Source organism: Falco naumanni, chromosome 7 (assembly GCF_017639655.2).
Source record: "Falco naumanni isolate bFalNau1 chromosome 7, bFalNau1.pat, whole genome shotgun sequence".
Lineage (NCBI taxonomy): Eukaryota > Metazoa > Chordata > Aves > Falconiformes > Falconidae > Falco > Falco naumanni.
Window position 1 is genome coordinate 59,814,563 of NC_054060.1, and position 14,882 is coordinate 59,829,444.

The 14,882-nt window shown below is 37.5% G+C and overlaps 1 protein-coding gene across 5 annotated transcripts in view; it reads left to right on the forward strand.

The window, feature by feature from the left end:
- NUBPL (nucleotide binding protein like) overlaps positions 1–14,882 on the forward strand; it is a 158,663-nt gene that overhangs the window by 2,684 nt on the left and 141,097 nt on the right. For all 5 annotated transcript variants that reach the window (XM_040600335.1, XM_040600336.1, XM_040600340.1 and 2 more), the window contains exon 3: positions 3,414–3,448. In XM_040600335.1, the coding sequence (XP_040456269.1) occupies positions 3,414–3,448 (35 nt within the window). The remainder of the gene's footprint in view (positions 1–3,413; positions 3,449–14,882) is intronic.

Here is a 14,882-nt window from a genome sequence, read left to right on the forward strand (position 1 = left end):
TGGTTCAGATGAACAACTGAAGATCAGATAACTTGTACGAACACAATTATTGCATGGCATCATTGCTGGATAATGTACTTAAAATGATGTTTCTCATGATGGAGGTTTGTGGGGAATATGTTTGCTGACAGCTCTGTTGGCTCATTTTGAGAGCAGGAGTTTCAAAGGAAGGAGAATAGCACGCGTCTCATTCCTAAAGCACCTAAATCTTATTGTCTGCATCTCTGAAGGGCTGTCAAGGCTCTTCGTATTCTTTCCCCCAGTGTGTTTATATTTCAATTACTCTGGTTCTCTGTTTTAGGACAAGTTGTTATGCATTCTGGTCAGGTTTGTCGGGGCCATTCCTTAACCTGTTGAATAACTCTGTTGCCTGCAGCTTTCATAGTGTACTCTGTTGCTTCTAGCACTTTTTGGTCTTCTGAAATCATTGTAGTCAATCATTAAAAGAAAAATATTTTTCAATGCATATTTAAATACTTTGGTTGCTTGTTGTTGGTTTTTTATGTTTACCTAGTGTAAGTGTTGGTGTGTTTGTTTTGTGTCTCTTTCCTGTCAAGTTTCTGTCTTTTACCAGCAGTCTGCTGCATTTACTCCATCTGGCCAAAGTTGTGGTTTGTGTTTGGGTTTTTTGTTTGGTTGGTTTGGGGTTTTTTTTTTGTCTTTTCTGTCCCCCTTTTTTTGCCTTGCCCTGAAGATGAGAGTACTGTAGAAAATTGATCCTGGCATAAGAAGAGTTCCAAGTGTGGTCTTGAAATAAGAGGAGTTTCTAAGTTATTGAAACTCTTACTGTTTTCAGCTGTGGAAGTGGAATGAAATTAATGGCTGGTGTTCTTGCTCACGTTTTGTTAGTCCTGTGGTTTGAGGAAAGTAAAACTACTGATACTGCCAACTACCTTGGCCTTCAGACATTTTTAGCAAAGACCAATGAGCTGAGATTTTTCATTATTTTTCGGGAGAGCTTGTATATTTGACCATGTATTGACTTTCTCAGTCTTACTAACTGTAGATTTTTTTTTTTTCTTGCATGCTCTTACTCTGCATGTAGGATGTACTATTATTGAAATTCAGCCTTTCAGGGTAGAGGCCAAAAGCCTTCCTTTTGCCTGACCAACCCAGACACAAGTCTGGGCTTTGGCAGAGGCAGTAATGGTTTTGTTCATGGTTCGTTTCCAAGAACAATGTAGTCTTTTGATTCTGTGCCTTCTCTACCTGTTAAAATATTCTGATAAATAGTCATAAACTGGTTATTCTATTTCTAAATGCCACTTTCATTGACATGTAAGTATTGAAAGTTATTTTTCAGGGAGAGTTCATCTTGGTTATCTACAGGTATTTTATTGATGATGTAGATTAACCATGTCATGGATGGAGACAAGCTCAGCTGGCTCTGTACATGTCTGATTTTGGGCCAAGAAGTTCTACTTGTATTGTTAGCTCAGTGTTCTGAGAATTCAACTGTGCTATTCCTAGGGCCAGTTCAGATTTGGGAGTTACAAAGTCCAAACTAATAAACCTTCTCAGATTTGTACTGATTTCAAGAAGACTAAGTTGGATCTCCCTGTGCATCACTCTTGGTACTGGTTGGCTTGTTTAGCATGGGCCAAGATACCATGGTAATTTTTCTTAGACCCTGTTGTGAAGTTTAAAAAAATTATTATGAAAAAAAATTGTATTGAATTTCTAGAATGTATCTGCTCTGCTCTTCTGTGCTCTTAGTTATGGGAGCTTAATAGTTAGGGGCAATATGAATATTTAGGGTCAGGTTAGGTCCTATGCTACATCTCAGTGCCCTTTTGGAACTGATGGTAATACAAAGACAATGGGTGCAAGAATCAGCTGGGATTTAACAGAGAACATGAGGTGTCCATTTAGATACCTGGCTAAAACCCTCAAGTTTTCACACTATATTATTCCTGCTATCTCCCTTTTCCCCTTCAGTAGTCAAGTATCCTTTACTGAAGAAGCATTGTGGATCATACGTCAATTTTCACATTTAATAATTGTATAGGAAGAGAATAGTTACATAAAATGGTTTAAAGACTCTGTGGAGTAACTTGATGTTTCCTTTGTGCCTCTTCAGACATGAACTACAGTTGTATTTTTTTTTTTTTTCTTGGTCATTTGTTTGCTTGGTTTTCCTTTTCTGTGATTTGCAGATTGGTTTCCACATTTCAGAGGATGAATTTTCCTCTGATTGATTCAGGGAATGGTTAATCAAGCATCTGTTTAAGTAGCAAACTGGAGAATAAAATCTATATGCTTTGTCAGTTTAGGAGCAAACAGGGGCTGTGTGCTTCTTAGGGAGAGCTGTGCGATTTTGCTTGATCATCACCTCACCATTTTGTTTAAAGGAACTTCTCTTTCTCAATACTGTTTTTTAAGCTGTAAATCTGGCTCCCCAGCTTGTTCTCAGTACTTTCATACTCTTCTAGTAGAGCAAGGCTGACTGCAAGTTACCTTTTTTAAAAGACACTGTGGACTGACATAGAGCAATGTGTAAAGAAGGCAAAAGATGTTACCCAAGAAAGAGTGTTGGGGTTTTTTTCTGTGTTTTGGGTTTTTTTTTTTTCTTCTTTCTTATAAGACATGTTACTGCCTGGATTATAACAATTACTATGTCGTTATAGTGACATTTCTAGGAAGTCTTCCTACGTAGTTGAAGCTGGTGAGCCATTAAAAGATACCATTTCTTGCATGTGCTTTTTAGTTATGGGTTTTATGTATTGGTGGAAATGTAAAAAACTGTAAACAAACTCACTGTCTTTTTAGTTGCTTCACCCTTTTTTTATGTTTCCTTAGTTGTTAGAGAAGCTTTCAGGGCAGACTTTGTTTTCTGACATAAAAATGAAGTGAAAACCATGCATTGTACCTTTGTCCAGAAAATATTCATGTTTAATATATCACAAGAAATCAGAAAAAGGGGTATGGTCATCTTTTTGGTCCCTGTACTTTAATGGCTGAGGTCAATACTTATCTGATTTCTGGTTTTAAAAAAGTTCTCTAGAGATTGTGGTGAAGGTTACTGGTGGTATGGTTATTTCAGTTTTATAGTACAGTGTCCACTTTTCAAGTCAGGTGGGTACCTCAACTTTTGTTTCTTGATGTTGTGCTTTGGCGTAATACTTACATTGTGTTTTTATTTTGCAGTGTCCTCTAGAAACTCAAGAGTTTGCAAGTTTTTGCAGATTAGATGCAATTTTAGTCTGCTAGCAGACATGGACTGAAATGTGGGTATTGCTGCCACTTAAACTAGTAAGACTGTAGAGGTGCAAGAAGCTAAAAACCAAGATGATGAATGTATTTAAGTCAGTGTAACATACTTATGTTTTCTCTTGTTAGTAATGATAATGTACTCAGTATTTAGAACTGAATTTTCTTGCACTTACTATTTTTTTTCTTCTTCTTTCTTGCAGTAAATATAGCCCTTGCCCTAGCAGCAAATGATTCGGTAGGTGAACATCTATTATCAGCTTTGATCTGAAACAAGCATGTCTATCATAAATAAAATGGTTACTGCTGAGGCCAGTCACATACATTAATTCTAAGTATTTACTCTGACAGTTAATTTCTTTATTTGTTTTTCATGGACTTCTGAGTTTATATTAATTTGATTGTATTTTATCAGTACCATGAATGACTTAGTTCTCATCCTTTATCTGGGTTTGGCAGTGTCCTTTCCCTTGTGTATCTTTTGAGTTCAACTGCAATTCTACAACAAAGTGTAGACATAGTTGACGATGTTTGTGTAGTTTGGAGTCACGTAATAAATAATTAAATTCTATCACTTCAGAGCACTGACTTGGAAAAAACATGAGTAAGTGCTGGATGGTGTCCAGATCAGTTTTTTAGAGCTCTAAAGATTTACTTTTCCTGGAGAAATTAATGTGTAAAAATACTTTTATATATAAACAGCTGAGAGGGGGAAAAAAAAGGAGCTACATACCTTCCCTAAAACTTGGAAATATATTTTTTTGAGTGACAAAGCATCATTGCCCAATTTGGTATTGCTCAAACTGTTACTCGGACTATAAATAGACAGTGGGAACCATTCAAGTGTAAAAACAACAGGTCTTCATTATGTCCACCTGCTGCTATAAACTGGGAGTAGTGCCATTGTGCAGGTTTATTGGCACAGAGATAAACTCAGAAGCAAGATTCACTTCTTATGTAAGGGTGTATAATGCAGGTTTTGTACTCATAAAGCATTAATTAAATACAAAGTGTCCTCAAGTACTTCAGTGGGGTAAATGTAGCATCTTTTTCTTACCGTAAAAGAAAAAAACAGGTGGAAGGAGTGAGGTTTACATGCAATCTGCACATTTCCTGTAGGAATTTTGTAAAAGATTTAAAAAATTTCCATAAACTCAGTCATACTTGGTAGGAAGAGAGTGTTTAAAGCTGTTACATGAAATGTGTTTTGTTTGTGTGGCATCTGATCTTGATATTTCACAGTTTTTAATTCTGTGTTTTAAATAGGCTGCTGGAGTAATTTGATTTCAGAGAAAAATCTGTCATCTTGAAAAGTAAAACTGCTTGAATAGTTCCTACTAATTAACTTTAAAACATGGCGTTTGCTGTAATACTTTTAGAAAATGTATGTGATCCTGCAATGTTATCTGTGTTGTGGCACGGTCATTGAGTAGCTCCATGGAAACCATGTCAACTAATTGCACATAACTTTCTGTACCAGCTTAAGTGTTTCTAGGATTGTGCCTGATACTTCTCAAACATGCAGTTTTGTGTCTTGTTTAGATTTATATTTAGATAAAGCATCTCTTAGTAATTCTGGCAAACAAGTTTTGGGATTATGCCCTTTGTTAGGAGTTAAACATCTGGTTGTAAACAGAATAATGTGATACAGCACTTCAATAGCCCATTAAAACACTTGTGAAGCACACCAATAAGAGAGGCCATCATCTAGAATGATTGAGGAGATTGTTGCTGGAGTTATTCGGAAAGTCAGGGACTGAGAAATAATTTTAGATGAAATTGAGCCAAGAAAGTTAAGTAAACAGAGAATAGGCTAGTAATTTCTGATGTTATGATTATGTGGTGGTGTATAATTGGAGGCCAGCATCTGGTGGATGTTAATCAATGAAGAGCAGGTGAAGTGGGTGAAATAGCTGGGACTTGCTTGACCTAACAGTCACAAGTTCGCAAGCTGCTGCCATGGTGAAATTGTGCATTAATGTAGTTGCGGGCTAGAAAATATGGAATCAAGGTGTATTGAATAAACTCAACTCTGTCTTGTTTGTTCATGCATTAATAGCTTTTTTTTTTTAGATAATGGTGGCATACATCATGTTCATGTGTAACATTTGGGCTTGAATTTGATGGTGTGTTCATTTGTGTACTCCCATTGATTTCAGTTTTTTGAGTCAAGGTTATGAAATAAGTGTCTCTGGGACCTTGATCCAGGCTGGGGTTGTCCAGTGCTCTGAATTGTAGGGACCATGACAATGTTCAGTTTTGTTATGGTGAAAAAAATATGTTTTGGTGAAAAAAGAATTAAGTTTAGAGTCCATTGGTGCCTCCTGATGAAGTTTACAGTGAATTTCTTTGACCTCAGGTATGCACTAATGGACCTCTTAGTTTTACTTTTAATAACTACTGATTGTGCATCACCTTCCCATGGTTTCCCTTCCCTTTGTTGCTATTGTAAGGGCATCTCTTTCTGAGGAAGCAGTAATGATTCTGCTAGCAGATCAGAGATTCAGCAGCCTCCTGCAACTTCATGACAGTCCTTATGTCTCTTATAAGCAAAATACAGATATATAGAAACTGATGCTTGAACTCAAGGTACTGTTTAAAGGAGGAAAGAAAGTACTTGTGAAGAGAGATAGGTCACTGTGACAATAAATTGGTCTGTGCTTCCATCATTAGATCCAGTCTGTTTCTGTTACAAGTCCAATGTTTGTAACTAGATTTTTCAAAGCAAGTAATATACGGAGCTAAATGACTTAAAAAATAATGTTGTCATCTGATCTTTCAAGTGTTCTTTTTCAAAGATTGTACAGGTCAGAGACTACTGAGAACAACTGTTTTCTGGTGAGGGAGATCTGTGGAAGATGCTTTCAGAGGAGTCTGGATTAGAGTAGATACTTGCTGCTTTCAGTAACAGCTGTGATATCTTACTGTTATTTGATAGTATCATAAGATGGAAGAAGATTAACAGTCAAAGCATAAAGATTTTTTTTTTTGTCCTCTTGATAAGAGAAAGCTTCCTTCCATCTTCTCTTAAAGGTCTGCTTTCTTTAGTTAAAAACAAAACACCACGGCTTCTATAGTTAGATATTTTTTTTTTCCACTATGGAAGCTTTTCCAGTTATTATAGTGATGGTCTGAAGTATTAAGGCATTGACAGAGCCTTGGACATTGTCATTAGCCCACAGCGTTGTTGGCAGAGCTGGGCTTAGAATTCAGGAGTTCAAGTCTTGCATGCTGGTGCTCAGTCTGTTTGGCATATTTTTACCTCATGGTGACAGAGTAAATAATTCAAGACAGGGTTTCGTTTAGATGCCTAGATACCACGTCCAAGACAAAGTAGGTTTTGGGAGAGTTTTGGTTTTGGTCTCTTTTGCCTTTTGCTGCAAAGCCAGGGGACCAAGCAGGGCGGCTTCTTATCCCTTTCTGGACTGTGAGGCTTTTGGTACCCCAGGTTACCTGTTGTGGATGGATTAGTGAAAAATTGTGTAAGCTCTTGGACTTGTACCAAGAACTATAAATTTATACAGTATTGGTTTTGTGTTAGGAAATAACTTAAAGTTTTACCCTTGTGTCCTATTTTTTTAATTGCTTGCTCAGTTTGACAGCTGATTCTTTTCGTTCTTTTGATGTACCAGCAGTCCGCTGTGCTCCCCTAGGAGCACTTGGGAAGAATTTTTGGGTTTTGTGCCAGGACGATTCATATTCAGGCTAGAATGACTATTTATGAAGGCTGCCTGGCCAGAGACGATTTATTATAGTAGAAACAAGTTGAATTAATAGATGGCAGCAATAATAGGATAGAGATTGCTTGTTTATGAACAGAGTATTTTAGTGAGCAAACACCAGCTGTGCATGACTAAGGATGGCAAAAATCCAGTTGGGAGGCTGTGTGCTTGTGCTGTCACTATAAGGCAAGCTCCCCAGTCAGGTTTCCTTTGACTCTACTTTTCTTTCCCGGAAGATTTACATTTTGCACTATAGGATGAGATTTTTTTTGCGTCTTGAAGTACAGAGGAGCAAGAAGTAAAACCACATGGAACAATTTAGCATGTAAGCATAAGCGGTAGTGGTGGCACGGGGTTAAAGGCATCCATTTTAACTATTCTAGCCTAACTCCGTGTCAGAGGATTAGTGGGTCAAGCAGACCAGGACCCAAATTTGCAATACATCGAGGGTAATTTTATCTTGGGGAGCGGCCTTTGTTTTCCCAAGCAACCCCCCTGGTTGCTGAGCAACGCGGTACGTTCCCTGGGCGGCCTTCGGTGCTTCCGTGCGGAGGGAGGCGGCCGGCCAGCAGGGGGCGCGCTGCGCTGCGGGGCGGGGCGGAGGGGCCGCGCCCAGCCCTGCCCAGCCGCTCCGCCCCGCCCCCTGCGGCGAGGGGCCCGGCGCCCCCCCGTGTGCTGGTAATAAAGCTGCCGAAAGCTGCTGCAGAGCTGGATGGAAAACACTTGATTCAAACCATATCGCAGGCAACATGGCACAGCGCAGGCTTCGTTATTTTGGAAAATACCCTCACGAGTTTTCTCCTGGTTTATCTGTCCTGCCCGTAGGCGGGTAAGGGGTTTCCCACGAACATTAAGTTATAGCATAGTAATGATGTAGCTGTGAGCAGAGTCTCCACGTGGATTTACTATTGCAATAGTAAAATGAGTTTTAATTATTTCAAAATATGAATTTAATCAAACAACACACGTTGATTTTAAAACTGCTCAAAATCTACCCCACCTATTTTCTTTACCTTCCAGCTTTTTTTCCAAATATCTGGCTCCTGTAATTAAACTGTTTGCCTACAGGATAATATTTGGCTGCTGCATTAATAGATGGCTTCACATCTTGCTTCCTGGTAAGAAAAAATGCCATGTGGGGGGAATAAACAAATCTGGAAGAAATTGGACAATAATGGGCGCCTTAGCTGACTAATTCTGGCATGAAGGCAAGTTTTGACCTGTTTTGTCCTCCTCCTATGCAGCATTACTAATTATTAGGGTTTGATTTCTAGTCATCTTTACCTTTGTTGCCTAGAGCATCAAAAGACTTTAATTGCTATAGATCAGGCATTCGTGCTTGTTTCTTAATGCTAAAAAGTGTCAATAAAGCTGGAGAAGATGCTAGTTAGAATTGATTTGGGTGGTTTTGTCAATGACAGCTTAGTTTTGAGATCAGCTGAGAAAATGGGAGAATAAAGCTTAAAAATCTTACTATATTACAAGTGAAAAATGAGTGAAATTAAAAATATTTTTGAACCTAGGCCACTTAAAATATTTTAATCAAATCACTGTGTGTTTAATTTGAGGGAAAAAAATTAACTTTTTTTTTAAAGTATTGCATGTAGAGTTAGTTACCTGCATCCTGAGTCTTCAAGTCATTGAAAACAGTGCAAAGGTCAGACTGATGTGAAAGATGGAGCATGTTTATAATTTGGTGTGGTGTGAAAGCAGTGAGGCATCTTGTAGCGATGTAGTAATGTGTAGGAGTCTGATTTGGGTTTTGGTTTGGATTTTGGATAAAATGGTTCTGTTCTGATTATTTTTTTTTTTTTTCCCCCCAATAGGATACATAATGTGCAAGAAGGCCAAGCAAGGCTGAATTACTGGTATCCAATTATTTAGAAATCTGACTAGGAGCAATTACAGGTTGTTGTAGAAAAGAGTGCCAGAGAAGTTCTGTACCTGGCAGAAAATTAAAAAGATCTTGAAGGAAAAGGGGTTTTAAACCTGTAGAAGTGTGTTTAAAACAAGTCTGCGTTTCAAGGATAGAGTGAGAAAACTGCAGTGGTACTTTTTTGGCTTTAATCCAATTAAAAGCTAGGCACTTAAATAGTGTGGAGCTGAAAGGGTTAGAGAATTAGGGATTAAAGGATGGCTGTTCAGTGTGTCAGTATGTCAAACGAGAGATCCAGAGCCTATCCTGATTTTAAGTTCTTTTTTGTCCTGTGTGTTGCTGCTTGCAGATTGAGATCAGCTCTAAGTCTATAATGATATTAAAAAGGTAAATTTAGAGTCCTTGTAGTGGATTAAGAGCACTAGCTTTAAAAATAACTGGCACCTTCACTTAGAAAAGATGAAATATCTGTCTTTGGGATGGGCTGTAGCTGCTGTATATTGGAAGCACTTCTAATGTAGGGAATCCTTTGCCATATAGAAGAATGACAGCTTATTAACCTGTGCCTCTGTCCCTCCCAGGCTGAACACCAGGGAATTCTGATGATCTACAGAGTTTACTTCAAAGTAAAGTATCATGTGCTAACATCCAGTGGGGATGCATGTACCCTACCAAGTATGGAAAAAAAGTCTCAGAAAAGATGAGCAAAAATGGAATTAATGCTGTCAGAGTCTCTGGATGTTTAGCAGTAACGCAAGCTGTGTTGATTAACAGTTATTTATAGCAGCTTTTTGTGAGTTTACCCCCCCCCCCCCCTTTTTTTTTTTTTTCCCTTCTTTCTCTCTGTTGGCATGAAGTCTTTTATCAGGCTTATTCCTCAATGAAGCGGTAGGCAGCTTGGAAAAAATCAATGAGTATCACCAGATGCTCCACTGAACAGAGAATTATATGTGGTAGGGGTCCTCTGTGATACGTGAATGGGACTGGTTGTACTTGCTTGAAGAATCTGTTAGTGGAAAATGTAGTTGATTTCATAGTTAATGTTACTTGAAGGACAACAAAGGGAATGTACATAAAGAAAGTGTATCAGACACTAAACAACCCTTAAGTGTCTGCTAAAATAGTTTAACAGGAGGAAGGATATGGATTGTTTTGTCCTGTTGGACCTGTGTCATCTGTACAAGGACCGTGTATAGCAGAACTCACGTGTCTAAGAGAACAAATGTAATGGTTGAATAATTCTGAATGTGTATAACAAAAAGCAAAGGTCGCCAAATTTACTGGTTTTTACAAGACTTCTCTCTGCCAGTATATAGGAGGATTGTGTATAATATGGCCTTCAACATCTTTATTTTAATTTTCCCCCAAAAGGATTTATTACAAATAAGTTCAGAGCTTGAAAATCATTAATTCAGAATACGGCTATCTTGCAGATCTCTATCACTCACAAGGCAGCGGCCAAGTTCAAAGGCTAAACTGAACTTTAATTATGTTGAGAATCTTGCCAGGGAAGTTGAAGGAAGTAGTGAGGTTAATCTATGCCTGTAATTTATACGCTGCATAAAATGAAGCTGTAGGATTCTCATCTTTCAGGCATATATACAAGAATACCTTCTTTATCTGTTGATGCAGCATTTGGGGTTTTTTTGTAACTGTAGAATCTGTATCTAGTGTCTGTGAAAACTTGTTTTAATTTCTTAGTGTAGGTGAGAGAAATTTATAAATTGGAATGAGAACTTTATTGTTTGTATTTGTACAGGGGTAAGAGATGCAGTGATTATATAGGTGTACCTTATGCTGAATATTTGTCAGAATTCTTTAGAAAGGTCTAGTTGAATAAATCAGTATCTTGTTGAGAAATCAGTGGTAGTGAAGTAACGAGGATGATGTAGCCAGTGGTGTAAAAGCAGAAGATGAAGAGGAGTTACAGTTCTTTACCACAGTCCTTTATCCTGTAATTTTAATTTTTTTTTGTGGTCTCGAGCTCACCAATAATCAGAGACCATGACAGCTAGCACTAGTACTGCAGAAAGAGCAACCCCTAGCAGTAGTTAGCCTGTGCTGGAGAGCATTTCGCTAGAGAGGGAGGCAAACCTTGAAAGCATTGCTTAGAAGGTACATGTGAACATCTGTGAGTCTTTAAATACACTTTTTGCTGAATAGACTGAGGGAGTACTTTTGTTTTTTTCATGTACCGACAATATATTTAGTTCTAATTTTGTGTACTGTCTGCCTGATGGAATACTAGTAAGGATCTTGCTCTGTACGAAGAGGTTGATAATTCTGCATTTGTTAGTTTACTATATTTTTTTCAGAGTAGCTTCCAGTGATGTGGAAGTACATGATTAAATCATATGGGAATGGTTACACTGTCAATTTTATCTTAAGAGTTTAAGCTGTTCAGAACTTGCAGTAAGGCAATAAAAAAATACAGGTCTCTAGCAAGTATTTTTCAAGCGTAATAAACTTGAAGATTGATTCAAACCTTCTTCCACAGCTGAGCAGGTGGAAGGAAGAGGACAAATGTTGAGAAAAGCTCTTTTGAACTTGGTTGTGGCTATGACAGCTGGAGAGACAGAATGATTTTTGTTTAATAGCACAGGTCTGAAGTTTGTTTAAAAGGAGAAAATGCAGCCAGAAGAACATGGTGGAGTTGTATTACCTGAATCCTTTTCCTGCAGAGTCCTGGGGGTGGCTGTAGCAGTGGTGTGTGCTGTGCTCTGAAGAACACTTAGCAGTAGGGGGACTTTGACGTGCCTGGATGTACTTTGAGTGCTGCAGTTCTGTCCTTGTAACTCTAGTAATACAGAAGAAAAAAAAAATGATTCGGCATCGGTATGAGATGTATATGCATATGAAAATAGTATCAGAGGACAGACATTAGAGGAATCCTAGCACTGCTTTTTCCTCCTTCCACCTCTTCTTCCTTCTTCTGTCTTTGAGCTGCCTTCTTGGCCCTGCTTTCAATCCTTTGTATCTATTCCTTCTGCCCAGATGTTCTTTTTTGCCTTGTCTGATGTTATGCATGATTTTTAGGATTTGTTTTAATACAGCAGTACTTTGAAAGATGTGCTGATTTATATGAGGTATGGGTTATATGGGTGAAAACACGGTTTATTAAAATATAATTTAATTTTTGTATTTTTGTAACTCATGTATCTGGATTAAACTTCACTCAGCATGAGAAGTATCAAGTGTTGGTAATTGTGATTAACAGTTTCATGTTGATCAGGTGTCTGCAAATTATTTTGTCTCTTCGGGTTTTAAAACATTGTAAATGCTGGAAGAGATTATTTGGACCGTGCTGTGCCTGTCTTAAAAGATCCTTTGGTAGCTGCCATAATGTTTTTCCAAGAAAATAATAACTCTTTACTCAAGGTTTAATTAGTTTTCTAGGGATGCTTAAATACTGCAAACACAGGGATAGTTGGCAGAGACAAAAATCAAACTGTTGGCTTATTGGGCCAGTGCTTTCTGTGTAAGCTTCTACTTTTAGGCAGTATGAACTCTTTTTACCTAACACGTTGAACTGCTTGTTGAAGAACGCCCCCCCCCCCCCCCCCCCCCCCCCCCCCCCGCCTTGGGTTATCTTCAGTGAGGTTCAGCCAATGATTTAAAGATTTTCCGGAAGACCTTTCTCTGATAGGCCTGTAGAAAGCACCATGCTTAGAGGAACACTTGTGCTTCCAGTAACATGAGTTGTAGAAACTGGAGGATCTGTTAATTATCTTTGTTTGAAGACAACTATTTTATTGAACCTTATCCAGGAACAAAAGCAGTGCGTCTTGGAAATGGGCATCTTTCTTACTTTTGAGGAAGTGTGTAAATTGTTTTGAAAAATTATCAGGTTTATTGTATTAGTTTGAAATAAAGATCTACTTTGTCATTTGGAGTAGTGGTTGAATTTGCCAAGACCTTCTAGGTAACTGAGGGATATTTTTTTTTTCCCAGTGTGTATGTATTTTTTTCTTCATTTCAGGAAATTTGGTAAACTCATGTTCTTGCTGACTCCTAGAAATAAGTGGCGTGTGGTGGTGAAGTTCTGCCTATGCCCAGGAGGTCATAAAGTCGGTCTAATTAATTCGGATCATCATTCCTCTTTAAAGCTTAAGTCCCTTCAGGCTGAAAACAGAACTGTAGTGAGTTGTAAGATCATTGTAGTTAGTCAGTGGAAAGTCACCAGTGTTGTTGGGGCGAAAACCCTTAAAAAATTGAGGGAGACTGTGTCAGTCAGATATAAAACACTGTGTAGTTTTCCTGCAAATATTTACTTTTATTTGAGAAGGAATTAGGTGGCACAGTCCTGAGATGATGTTTTGATGGGTTGGATTAGCTGCTGACACAGATAAAGGGACTGAGTCATGAATCCTTCTAATCTGTTAAAATATGTGTTTTGTACAAGAACAAAGAATCTCTAATACTGTTGATGTCTTTGAAATCTAACATAAAAATGGGTCTCTTCTGTCTTTTTGAAATTGCAGCTTTCATACAGTAGGAAAGAAATAGAATAAATAATTTGTCAGAGTAGCTCCCGAACTTTTCTGAAAGTTTTCACAAGATGTTATAAAGAAAAAAATGTTAAAAAGATCTAAATGAAATAATCCATATAACTGCATATGCTTTGCTCTGTTTAATAAAAAAAAAATAATACATTGAATAACTGAAGCCAAATTTGTTTGTTTTTTGTAGTAAAAACTTATTTTTCAAAGTACATAGTAGATGATCTATGGCAGTGCATTTTTTTTACATCTCAGTTGTAAAGTTTAAGATGCATTTGGCTTATATTAGGTAAATTTAACACATTAAACTGTTCATCTGTTAAGAGTGTCTTCAGGGTTCAATAGCAACAGCTTAAAAAAAGAGAAGGAAAAAAACCCCAAAAGCAGACCCACTCCCTAAAAACCCAACTCTAACCCAGACTCTAAAAACCCAGACCCAAACTCTAATTATTACATATGTTGTAGTAAAAAGGGTCAGTCTTAATTCTCAGGTGTGTCTAGGCTTCTGTGAGTTAGTCTATTTGTCTTAATTGAAATTCAGATTTATTTGGAAGTAGTGGCCTGAATACCTAGATTTTTAATCCAAGTGCATTTCTGTTTAAAAGAAACCAAACCACCAAACTAACTGATTGTGATGCCAAAGAATGTTCTTCATGTTTAGAAAACCCTGTTCAAGGGTTGAGACACTGTATACTTGCATTCGAAGCCTCATTATACTCTTCTAACCAGAAACTTGACTGTTACCACTGAACCTGTATCTTTCTTTCCATCTTTCCTATTGGAACTGTGATAACAAAACGGCTTAATGTATGATACCAAATCATGAAAACGTCATCCAAACAATGGAGCCCACATCTTGAAACACTAACAGTGGAAGTCTGATTTGGCATTGTTGGAAAAGCTCCCATTCCTGCATTAACCTTTCAAACAAGCCCTTAAACATACGTGCTTGCAGTTTTGCAAAATGTTGAATACGGTTAGCTTTTCATGGTAGAGAAACTTCATGTTCAACATATCAAAGGGTTTGCTCTTTACTGCTTAATTTGCAGAGCCTGGAAATTGGTAGTGTGTCTTGCCATCTGTATGAAAAATAGTTTGATTTCCTCAAAATATGTGTCTATATATATATCTGTAAAAAGGCATATAGAGATGAATCTTGCAAGTCTAGACTACATAGTTAAAAGAACTTTTGTTTAGAGATTATTGCCTAATGTACCATATGTAGTTGAATTTTTTTAGTATTCTTTTGTGTAAATGCATCTGATTAAAGTATTATGCCTGCTTAATTGGCTTCAGAGACTTGCATTTCAGTATTTTCAAGGTGTCTGCAAAAGTTTACTCTGGCCACTTAAATGCATGATTAAAAATATGTTTTTATGTTTTCCACATTCCTTGTAGTCACTAGTATAATTCAAATTGCATTAATTTGATTACATTTACAAACATCGCTTGTCTTTTTTTACAATGAAATATAATACCTTTAAAAACATTGAAATATTACTTCTGTGTAAATGTACACAGAGTAGAGAGAACATTGCTTATAATGTTTGTTAATATACAATCTGTGGTCTACAT